The 13198-nt window shown below is 36.8% G+C and overlaps 1 protein-coding gene across 4 annotated transcripts in view; it reads right to left on the bottom strand.

The window, feature by feature from the left end:
* The window catches only part of wwox (WW domain containing oxidoreductase), a 261346-nt gene that overhangs the window by 176901 nt on the left and 71247 nt on the right, over window positions 1-13198 (bottom strand). For all 4 annotated transcript variants that reach the window (XM_016242894.1, XM_016242893.1, XM_016242895.1 and 1 more), the window contains exon 6: window positions 10142-10230. In XM_016242894.1, coding sequence (XP_016098380.1) covers window positions 10142-10230 — 89 coding nt within the window. The remainder of the gene's footprint in view (window positions 1-10141; window positions 10231-13198) is intronic.

Raw genomic sequence — 13198 nt, 5'->3', positions numbered from 1 at the left:
AAAAAAATTAACTTAAATGATTTTAGCAAATGGCTGCAATATAACAAAGAGTGAAAAATGTAATGGGGTCTGAATACTTTCCGTACCCACTGTATATATATATATATATATATATATATTTAGGCTTTATAGACAGATAAGTTGAGAGTGACTCTTGAAGGACCCGCACCACATCCTCTTATACCACTGTTAGAAGAATTTATCTTCCGGAATCTGGCAGAAAGTTTTGGGAGTTAATTTTTAGTCCATCTCGAGATTTTATCTGTAGAAGATAACCTGCTTAATAATTATGCACACCTGAATATAAGGCGTTTTTCGCTTCCAGCCTTCATGGACAATAATATATAGATTATAAGTGATTAAATACAAGATTAACAGTGGTTATTAAGATTGATGTTGTTTGGAACTGGTAAAATGTGCTTGGAAAAAAATATGATCAGAATATCAACTTGCATAATTATGCATGCACTGTATTTTTCCTCTTCTGCTGGAAGTAATGCAAGGAATGTTGTGAGTGGTTGTCAAGGCAGCCAGTCAGAATTTAGCAGCCTCGTCTCTGATTGGCTGGAATTATGGCATATTGTAATGCTGGGTTGTGTTGAGCACGCGAGCTGTTGGCATTTAGCGAGCACTGAGGGGGGCATCAGGCGAGCAAGCTAGTGAAACGTTGCACGCGCAAAAGAGAAGGTCTGCACACATCCAAAAACTTATTTTAAATGCAAAATTAATTTTTGTGCGCTCTAAATACTTTTTTCTTTGCGAAACAAACGTTTTCTCCACAAAACTCAGATCGAGCGCGTGCAAAATGCACTTTTGTGCACTCAAAATATGATCTTTCGCTCGTAGTATTGTGGCAGAGATCTAAGCCTATAGCGCGGAGGAGACAAATTGTTGAATAAAGTCGTTATTTTTGTTTTCTTTGCGCACAAAAAGTATTCTCGTAGCTTCGTAAAATTACGGTTGAACCCCTGATGTCACATGGATTAATTTAACAATGTCCTTACTACGTTTCTGTGCGTTGATCGTGTTAGGATCCTTGCTGTCTATGGAGGATCAGAGAGCTCTCGGAATTCATCAAAAATATCTTAATTTGTGTTCCGAAGATGAACGAAGGTCTTACGGGTTTGGAAGGTCATGAGGCCGAGTAATTAATGACAGCATTTTCATTTTAGGGTGAACTAACCCTTTAATCATAATATTGTGTTATTCAGAATAAGGTAAACAATTAGATTACTGATGTCCATGTAAACGTACCCATTGACTACATTTACATGGACATCAGTAATCCAATTATTTACCTTATTCTGAATAACACAATCCACAAAACATTAATTGTGTGATTTTTTTTCAGCTTATTTAAGTACTGCATTGTTAGCTTAGCAATACATTATTACTGCAATAAAGCATGTGTTTTACCGTAGTGAACTTAAGTATGCAAACTTTTCTCAGGGACTGAAAAAAAAGGGTGTATAACTAGTTTTGGTGAGAATATTTGCCGGCATATTTTTGTAGCATATCTGTGTCACTTTATTGCATTGCTCTTGGTTTGAATACCTTGAGTCAGGAATTTGTCCACAAGCAATCAATACACAGCGAACGCTTGGCGAAATTAAACATCATAGGCGATCAACTTCACTTCACAGCGTTTGTCGTGTGACTGAGTTAATTAAACACTACAAAAACCTGATGAGAACAAAGGAATGATAAATGAAAATTCTGGGCCGAAAACCGAAAATGCTTTGTAATAATTAGTGCTGTTAAACAATTAATCGCGATTAATCGCATCCAAATTAAACGTTTTTGTTCACATAATATATGTGTGTGTACTGTGCATATTTATTTTGTATATATAAACACACAAATACAGTATATATTTTGAAAATATAATACATGTATTTACATGTTTATATTTATATTCATATAATTTATATTATACATAAATATAATATATAAATAGAACATATTTTTCCTAAATATATACATGCATGTGTTTGTATTTATATAGACAGTACACACACATATATTATGTAAACAAAAACTTTTATTTTGGATGCAATTAATCGCGATTATTCATTTGACAGCACTAATAATAATTATTAATTATTTTATTAAATAATATAAAGTAATTTTGTGAGATTTTTTATTTAACTCAATTTTAAAGCTACCGAGAGAAGAAGAAAAAAAACAAAAACACCTGAACACCTCTGTGTGCCACGTCGTATATTTTCTCTTTCGGCCCAAAACTGAAAATGTCATTTCCAGCCGATAATTTTCAGCAGCTGAAATTTTGGTGTCTCCCTAAAGGAAAACAAAAAAAAAACAAGCAATGCCAAGCAAAAAACACAACTAACAACTAAAGACAGCACCCATACATGTTAAACAAATAAATAAATAAAGCATAAATGGAACAAAACAAAAACAGAACTCAAAGTAAAGCTAAACAAAACAGGTCAAGCTAAACAAACAAAAAAAAACAAGCAATGCCAAGCAAATCAAAACAAAACTAAAAAATAAACACAGCAAATTACTTTGGAGAAGCAGGAAAATGACATCCTGAAACCACAGTTAAGTGTAGCATCCCAAACCCTTCACTAGCGACTATCTTAAGAACAGACAGGAAAAAATACAAGTCCATAAATTCCATGGGAATTTTTATCAAATCCATTTCGGTTCAAAGCATTAGGAAGACAGTCCTCTCACCATCTAGTCCAGAGTTTGAACCGATCCCCACACTAACTATGGGTCAATGGGCCAAATAAATGCTTTGGGTCCCAAACTAATAGGTTAATCTCTCCCTTTTATTAAAGGCTAACAGCTTCTATTAAGAGTTGACCAGCCCAGATGTGTTTGGAAGGCTGAGGCACAGACATGGGAAAGATTTGCACAAGCCTGAACTGTCACTTAAACCAACACGCGATGACAGACAAGGAAAACGTACAGTAGATGCATGCACGCACATGCACTCGCACACGCACGCACGCACTCGCACTCACTCGCGCACACACACGCCAGTATTGGTTGTGTCCAAAAATTAACAAATATAGATCCATTGTTGCTCTGGATACACCATTAAGCAATTCTAAGTTACACACTCTATATACTCCTAGGCCCTGTTTCAAATGCGTTCTGAGACACCACCAAACAAAACAAAACAAAATCCCAAAAAGCAAAACAAAAACACGGAATGCAAAGCAAAACAAAAAGCAAATCAAATAAAAGCAAAAACCACTTAACGCAAAGTAAAACAAAACACAAAAAAATGCAACAGAAACATAGCAAAAAAAGAACAGAACGAAAACAAAGAGCAAACCAAAACAAACAAAATAAAATAATGTAACGCAAAACACAAAAAGCAAAACAAAACTACAGAAAGCTAAACAAAAATACAGAACAAAGCAAAACAAGCAAAGCAAGTAAAAACCCACAAAAAGCTAAAGCAAAGCGAAACAAAACAAAAAAGTAAAACAAAAAAGCAAAACAGCAAAAGTATAAAAAGCAGAATGCAAAACAAAAAGCAAAACAAGACAACAGAAAGCAGAATAAAACAAAAAAACAAACAGCAAAACAGCAAAGCAAAACACAAACAATAAAACTAAACACAAAACAAGTAAAAAGCAAAACAAAGCAAAGCCAAACAAATTCTGAGGCAAATAATTGGTCTGTGTACTTTTTTAATTGATGCAAAAGTACACAAGCCCAAATTCACAAACCTAAAAGTACACAAAGACAGTGTTGCAGTCTGTTTTTTATGCCTGTATGAGTATTGCATTGCTAGCTTCACAACATACAGCACACTCTAGCAGAATCAATGAAATCAAGCTGCCTGTGCGCTTCACATCTATCACTTTTAAAGCTCTGTTTCAGTAAGGATAGTGCCTTAAGGCATATACTTCAAACGAAATCGAAGAACGAACTGAAATGACGTAATTTCAAACAAAAGTTTGTTTTGGCAGTTCGAAACAGCTCACCAAAGCAAACTTTTTTGGGGAGTTCGTTTTGGCTCCTAAACACCTTTGAGCTACCATTGGTCCGTGGCGATTATGCAGTGGGTGGGTGTGTTCTGGAACTCCGCCTTCTTTGACGTGCAATTTTTTTCCCCCTGGTTTGTTTCTCATTCCACAGAGGTCAGACAGGAGAACACATCTCTGCGACTATCTTGCGGACTGTGCACGGTCCAATCTTGAATGTTTTTTGCGTGGCCCCGCAAACAGGGTTTGAAATTAACACCCGCCAACCCACCAAATGTGGGTAAAAATCAGCTGTGGCGGGTAACACTGTCAAATTACTAGCCAATTTGGCGGGTTACTTTTCGTAAATTATGTTCACTCATTAATTTCTTGGGGAAGTTCATGCAAGCCAAATCTGCGCAGGTTTAGCGCAAATACTGAACTCGTGAGACATCATGACATTATCGAGTATATTGCAAAAGCTAAACAAAACACACCTACAGAGGCGTGCATACATGACGAGATGAAGTCTGGTTAGACCAAAACTAAGGATTTAGTGCACGTACGCATTTAGAGTGGATCTTTCACTGCATGATTCAGTCTATTCATTGTGATTGGCCGAACACCGCAAGCACTCGTCAACTCCGCATTTGAGCAGTCAATAGCAAATACTTAAACTAGTAACTCAACATACTTACAGCAGCTGATTCAGAAGCGCCAGATTGTCATAGCAAATTCAGAATGACCTCCTCTCCTAGGTTCACGAAACGGTCGTCCATAAAATGCATTGCTGTTCTGTTGTAAGTAATCTTAAAGATTCCTAAATGCATCTACTTTCGGAAGGCCAAATAAAGTGCTTTTGCTTTCGCCTAGAAACACACAGCGTCTCCCTGACATGCTGCTTCAACACTAACTGCGGTTACTGAAACCAAGCCTTCTTTCTTTGCGTGCACATTTGGGCGCATTATGCAAATATTTCCACATAGTGAGGTAGATATGTGGGGGCGTGTTAGAACGAGCCGTTTTAGGGGGGCGTGGCAGAGTCTTAACTTTGATAAAGAATATCTCCTTGGTTTTGAGACTTTAGTCTTTGCATCTTCCGGGATCTTATCTATGCACAATCAGCTTGTAACACTCCAAAGAGAAAGCAAAACTTGAAATCGCATCATATGACCCCTTTAAGAATGAAAATGTATGTATTTATATCAATTCATATAGTTAATCAATATCACACGAAGAGTGACGTTTCTTCTTACAAAATCAGCATGGTTACAAATGTGATATTTATTTTATACAACAGTTCAATAAACAATAAGTTAATATCAAGAGACTTACGTTTTAGACACCATATTGGCTGTTTTTGTGCTATTTCTGTGCCATTTCGCCAACAAAATACATTCCAAACACAGCCACACAGGGCTCTACAGTGCGACCATTTCAGTCGCATTTGCGACTGAAAACTACTGCACGCGACTATAAACATTTTTTTAGGAGCACCAGTGTGACTGACCAGATCATCATCATACTTGTGATTGCGCTCAGGGGAGCTTCAAAGGCTTCTACGTGTTTTTGCAGCATTGAGTAATGTATCACAGACGTATCTCACAAATCCTTTCATAAGCAAAGTGAGAGATTCATTGCGCAGTGTAGAGAGCTTAGATGATTGTAGATGTGAGCTTGCGATGAACTAAGATGAGTGCCAGCTTTTAATGATTTTTAAAGGCGTTTGTAAATGTGATACTGATTTAATACAATACAATTCAATAAACAAGTTGTTAATATTAAGTGACTTACATTTTCTGACTATAACACTATTGTCTGATTTTGCTCTATTTCGTCGTCGAAAATAGTTTAAAACAAAGTCACAGCTCAGCCGCTGCGCATCTCCATTCAAACACAGCGGTGTTTCAAAAGAACTTTTTTTTTTTAAACAGTCTAGGGAGTCAGTGATTCATGATTACCCATTCATAAATACTGTCACGTGATTCATTCCTGAATGAATCAGCCGTTCGAATGAATCAATTGAATGAATGATTCAGTGATAAAAATCAGTGACTTACTGCCACCTGCTGGCAGTTTGCTTCATTTTTAAAGTATCTTTTCAGTTATTTAAATAATTTAATATTTCTATATTCAAAATTGTATATTTAAAACATTTTTTTAAAACAAGATTTAATTGCACTCATTCCACTTCTGAGCCTCATTAAATGTCTCAAAGTACACCAAGCCACTTTTGTGTTTTTCTGTGCCACCTCTACAAACTAATATTGTTAATACTGATTTAATTTGATTGGTAACTTTTATATTTCTTATTCTACTTGTTCTTATTCTGTCGTTTTAATAAAAAAAATTTTTAAAAGCTTATAAAATATAATTTTTTAAAGAATTTGACAGAAGATGACATAATTTTAATAAAGTTAGAGGAGTCAATTATCACCTCGCAATGGGAAGGCTACTTGATAACATTTTGGATAATTGTTTAGAAGGTGCTCCTAAAATTTTGAACGTGTAATTTTTTAAGTTGTACTCCTAAAAAGAAAAGTAAGCGTAGAGCCCTGCCACAGTACTGTTTTGCGTCTCTGAGCAACATGACATTGTTTTGTTTCTGAACGAATCAATCGTGTAAATGATTCGGTTCAATCGCAATAACTGACTTAACAGTGACTTGCGACCTATTGGCAGTTTTAATTTCACATTTAAAGTATCTTTTCATCTTTTAAATAATTTCAAATATCAGTATTCAACATTTCATGTTTTAAATATTTGTAACTGCAGGTTAAAGCATTCCATGTCCCTCTGAGCTGCATTAACGTGTGTAAATTCATCTAAATGCCACTTCATATGCAACTTCTGCAAAGATTAATTTTATTGATACTGATTTAATTTGTTTAGTAACAGCCTAAATGTATTATTATTATTATAATTGACTGATTAAATGTAAGAATTTGACTCAAAAGATTATGCACACTTTTAGAAAAAAATGGCTTTATAAAAGGTAAGAATGCCCATAAAAGTTAAAAATCAATTTAAACTTATTGGAAAAGATTAATTTATATCACTGCTGTGAACTGACCACACAGAATATGAAGAATATCAAAAACTTTAGGAGTCAGCTGTCCACGGCAGTCCTTAAGATATCAGCACAATAACACACTCAGCAAAATATCGTCTAATTATCTTTATCGATAAAATCACAGAAAATATTGAGATATTATTTTTTGTCAATATCGCACACCCCTAGTTCTGACACAAAATGATTTGCAACGGTCACTTTGTCACGCCCAGTGTAGACGGCCTCAAACTGTTAGTTTATTTCTGTCTCTTTTTTTTGCTAGTAGAAGTTATGAATGGCCAGTAACTTAAAAATGTAGTAGCCAAATTGGCTGGTGAGTGAAAAAGTTCATTTCAATCCCTGCCCGCAAACTAGTACTCGCAGTGTCAAGGCCAGTCTCCGTAGTGGAAATCTGTGTCCTGTGCGTTTTTGCATGTTTCACATACGGTGATACCCTTTTCAAGAGATCGTCAATCCACGCGGCGCACATTCTAAAGTATGAAAAATGCGCTTTCTCATCTGTGCTCCGCATTTGCTGAATAAAAAGGGCAAACTCGCCATCATTTTTTCTGTTTTCGTTAAGTGGACGCACATACCACCTCATTTGTTCTTCTTCTTTTTCTTTGCCATTGAATAGATCAATGCTACTGCCAGATGTTTACGAAACTGTTCTTCTCTAACAACCGCCATCGTTGTTGTGTTTAGGGGGTACATGCGGGTGGGGTGACACACGTTTACAAACCCCGCCTCCAGCAGCGCGGGGGTGTCGGAATGTTCGAAAACAGTATACCGTCGCTCAGCCTTTTCGAACTTCTTTTTGCCCTCAAACGAAGAACGAAAAAGAACTTCGCTTGAAGTATATCGGGGCCTTAAGAAAGCAGATGCCTATGTAGGCTGTAGGCAAGGCAGCTAACTAGGTTTTGGTAAAGATCCCAAAACACACATCTTTCTCAGGGTCACTTTGGGAAACAATGCTCAGAGATCCTGTAATCAGGAGCCACGGTCAACGCATTTTACACCTTCCAGCGTGTGGGAAAATAAGCGTTTATGAAACTTAGACGGACTGGAGGTGGGTGGAGGGGTTTGGCTCTGGGACAGGGTGGGGGTCACCTCCAGGGGTCTGGCTGCTGACCAAGCTGCTGCCGTAGCCCCGGGGCCAGCCAGGGGCCAGATGAGTCCTGCAGCCCCTCGAGGGCTCGGGGACACCGGCGGCATCTCCACGCGCCCCACACAGCCAGGACATCACCTCTAATACTGCAACTCCCTAAATATGGATCGAGAGCTGATGGTGCTGTGAAGGTCGAAGCTGTGCTGCACTAAAACGAAGGAAGAAGGTCCATGAACGAGGAAAGCATGGAGCAGAAAAGGAACCCGATTCAAAACATTTCACTATGAACAAAAGCCATGTCGGACAACCGAAATCAAAAACAAAACAGCAATGATATTTTTTCCCCCTTAAAACTACAGCATAAGATACTACATCAGAAGTGACACAGTTCTCACAGCGCAGAGGAGACATTCCAGACACGTCTATATTAAATCATAATTATGCCTCATTAGCCTAATTACTGATCACGGCAGCTCACCATCCAAAAACTAATGAATGTTTACAGATAAAAAAAAGAACACTGTATTGATATGATAATAGAAGGCAGACACGCTGAAACTGTTAAACGCTTCGTCTTGGCATTATATTAAATAATATTTTGTAATATGATGACAACAAATTGTGGGAAACACTATATAATCAATGCTCTTTTCATAAGAATTTAAATTCCCGAATTCAAGACATTCAGCATTCAAAATTCATTTTCAGGCCAAGGAGCGGAGAATGGACATACATAATAAAAATAAAATACATAGGTATAGCATGACCTAGAAAAACACGGTAAATGTATTGACATATTTTCCTATGATGCTTACATTGCAAAAAGAGATTGCATTTTAGTGTGGGACTGAACTTTAAAATGTAAGTGTATTTTATTATTAACTTTAAAATGCATATTTATATTTACTTTAGGAAAAATGAACAGTTGTAATATTTTTTTTGCAAAGTGAAATTGTTAAATTTAATTAATTAATTTATCATTTTTGCCTGATTGATTGATTTAAAGCATATTATTTGTATGAGTCAATGACATTTATCTATTTATTTATTTGATTGTTTGTTTGATTGTTTGTTTGTTTGTTTGTTTGTTTAACATGTATGGGGATAAATAAATAATGGATCCGTATTTATGTCATTATTTATTTAACATGCATGAGTGTGAAATAAATAAATAAATAATGGAACCATTATTTATTATGCATGGGTGAGTGAAATAAATAAATAATGGAACAGTTATTTATTTGTTATGCAACGGTGTGTGAAATAAATAAATAAATAATGGAAGTAATTTATTTATTATGCATGGGTGTGTGAAATAAATAAATAAATAAATAATGGAACAGTTATTTATTTATTATGCATGGGTGTGTGAAATAAATAAATAAATAAATAATGGAACAGTTATTTATTTATTATGCATGGGTGTGTGAAATAAATAAAGGAACATTATTTATTATGCATGGGTGTAAAATAAACAAAACAAACAAACAAAAAGAAATAAATCATGTTTATTATCATATCTATCTATCTATCTATCTATCTATCTGTCTATCTATCTATCTATCTATCTATCTATCTATCTATCTATCTATCTATCTATCTATCTATCTATCCATGCATCTATCCATCTATCATCACACATGTTTAGACTTGTTTTCAGAAGTCAGTTCCACTGCATCCATCCCAGCATGACGTGCACTACAACTTCCTGAAAGCTGGGAGCACTAATTGATTTAACTAGGAGACTGTGAAGGACTTACCAATCTGTGGCGTTGCGATTGATGGAATTATAGCTAAGGTTCGGCTACTTATTTATTGACCACAGAGAGGGATGAGGGGTCACAATGAAAGAGGGGAGACCTTTTGGCCCCTTCTCTGATGCGATAGTTCGTTAATGGAGCCGGGGGCCGGGTGAAGGGGGGTCGATCTCAGGACGGAGCAAGCAGAAAGCTTTTTATGATTACCTAGCCAGCGTTCATCCAGGTGCGGAAGGAAACCTTGTATTACAATTCTGTTGCACTGTGTATTACTTACAGTTTCCTGGCTTTGAAGATCTCCGCAAACTCTCGGACGCTCCTCAAGGAAGCCAAATCCAGTGTCATGGCTTCAACACGAGCTTTGCGCTAGTGAAAGAGGAACAGAAAAAGAGAAAGCAGTAGATATTATACCAGCTGCATCCATCACTATCACACTGCTAACAAACTGAAAGCCAAAGCTCTAACTCACTGAACACTTCCCACCCAAACCCTCCACTATATCTCACAGACGCCATGAAAAACAACTCCATCTCCCGTTCCCTAAATCAGGGGCGCATTTCCAATAGGGAATGTTGCACATTGTGTGGCGAGAGAGCATCTCAATATCCTCTTTATGGCATTTTTATGACCCTGTATCCGATCTCTGCTGCGCGCATCCTGTGCTTACACTAAGTAAACGGTAAGGCAGTGGCTCCCTTCTTTGATAATGTCCATAATGGCATATAGAACAGGCCAGAGGAGATAAATAATGTATGAGCAAAGCCAAATCCACAATAATGGTCTCTCTCAGTGCTGGCTTTTAGGTGCACCTTTGATCATACCAGAACACGATCGATATTAAGGAAGACACATAAATCACTCCACAAAGGAAGGATCAGAGTCTGACTGGTCAGAGGTCAGCACAAGTTCTCCTGAGGTAAAGTCAGTGGGAAAGTCTGAGGTTTTAGTGTATAGGCACACACAATAAATAAATAAAACAATAAACAAACATATATTTTGTTTTGTTTACTACTACTACTAGTAGTAGTAGTAGAAGTAATATCATCATCATCATTATTTATTATTATTATGATTATTATGTTATTGTCATCCTCATCAGCATCATCATCATTATTATTATTATTATTATTATGCAGCTTTGAGTGTGTATGCAAAAAACTTAATGTCCCTTATTGCACTGTGGCCTCTCTCTTCTCGCATAATAAAGTTTCAGTGAAATTGAAATTTTTGTTAGAAACTATGTAATAAATTAGATAACGCAAAGTCAAGTATTAGTGTACAACAACTACAAAACTACAGAACAGATCACTTTTAGTTTACCTTATTTACTAGAAAGTTAATACAGCTAAATGCTGATAAAGAAAATGTCAGGTCTGTTTCATTGGCTATTCTCCGTGTTTCCTTCTTGCCACAAACAGCTGTGTGCTAACTTAGCAGGTTCCGCTAGCCCTGTACAGCATCTCTGATGAGGGATTTTTTGATGAATGACTGTATAAACTCTGCTCATATTACAGTGGGGTTAGGAGACATGGGGCAATTTAATTATGCCATGTACAGCACACCACCAGGTTAACAGGAAAAGCACCCCATCAGCATTTCTCCTATCAACAGCACGTCCACGAACCACTTACAATTGCTAATCAGCCTCTGCACAATTAGTGCCGTAGACGATTCTAGATGGCTACTGTACTATAAAGACTTCAGAGCAATCATGTCTAGTCTTGTCATATGCCCTCGATTGCAAACTGCAAGATATACAATAACTGTTCAACATCACTTTTCATCAGATTATTACTGTCCAATGGGGCTTGACTAATACCCAGAGATGTTTGTTTCAGCGTTATCGCCAACAAAAATTAGGACACTTGGTTATTAAAGACCATCAATATAATATTAAAAAGGAAGTTGTGTTGACCCAACAAAATGCCACAGCAGAATTACTGGCTTCCATCTAATTACTCCAATATAAAACACGCACATGAAGCACAAGCATAATATGCGGCATAATACACTTTCATTAAAACAAAGGGAACGACAGAACGATAGGACGATGGGATGATAGAACGTTCGATAGAATGACAGACAGACAGACAGATAGATAGATAGATAAGATAGATAGATAGATAGATAGATAGATAGATAGATAGATAGATAGATAGATAGATAGATAGATAGATAGACGGGAAGAACAACATACAAAACTATAAACGGTTTTAATTAATTATTTAAATAAATAAACACATGCATCAAAAAACGTTCGATAGAATGACAGACAGACAGACAGATAGATAGATAGATAAGATAGATAGATAGATAGATAGATAGATAGATAGATAGATAGATAGATAGATAGATAGATAGATAGATAGATAGATAGATAGACGGGCAGAACAACATACAAAACTATAAACGGTTTTAATTAATTATTTAAAGTCATACACACATGCTTCAAACAGAAGAAAGAAGAACTTTTGACTTGGTCAAAAGCAACATACACATTTATATTATTTTAATTGTGAGGACATTTGGTCTCCAAATGTTAGGCAAAGACCACGACACACAGACACAGTTTTATTCATACAGACAGGCTTATTTGTCAGTTGTGCAACGCTCCTCCATCTAACAGATCTTATTTATCTAAATCAGGTTTAGCCTGTGGGCCTGCAGACCTTGACTGAGGCACTGTGATTATGCGATAAGACTGAGACGTAGACAGCATAAGTCTACTCTGAAACAGCCACAAGGCACACATGAACAACAGAAACCAATGACAGTGCAAGCAGATAATTATTTCAGAAGGATCTGTCTGTGGATTACAGTCTCCATTCAATGTGATTTATCTCAGCGCTTCCCAAATGGCATGTCCCGACCCAAAAATGGGCTGCATGCTTCTGACGGGTTGCAAAAACAATGGGATGTTAAAAGGGGTTCACTTGTGGCGAGGGTAAACAGTATTATAAATATGACTGATAGAAGGCAAACAGCGCAGTGTGCACACCTGAGGACTGCATTCTAGCGTACGCAACAGATGAGTGTCCGGTTAGACTGATTGCTGGGAGAGTGATGGACGGCAGTTGCATGAGTTATTGCATGTCAGGCCTCGCTAGCCACGTTTGGCAGGTGTATGGCACGTGAAAACTGGAAAACAGGAAATAACAGCTGCTGGGAAACACAAGAGGACAGATGTGAAGACTGATGACTAAATGATTTGGACAGATATGAAACCAGAACAGGTAGGTTTGATGTGTGGTACTGTTGATTAACAGACTGTAAAAGTCTGACACAAGCCAAAGTCTGGTTCACTTCATAGCTTGCTCTGGCAAAGAACAGCCAG

The sequence above is a fragment of the Sinocyclocheilus grahami genome, unplaced genomic scaffold, assembly GCF_001515645.1.
Source record: "Sinocyclocheilus grahami isolate Dianchi unplaced genomic scaffold, SAMN03320097.WGS_v1.1 scaffold675.1, whole genome shotgun sequence".
Classification (NCBI taxonomy): Eukaryota; Metazoa; Chordata; class Actinopteri; order Cypriniformes; family Cyprinidae; genus Sinocyclocheilus; species Sinocyclocheilus grahami.
Note: the sequence above shows the minus strand (reverse complement) of the source record. Positions and strands in the feature narration are given on the sequence as shown.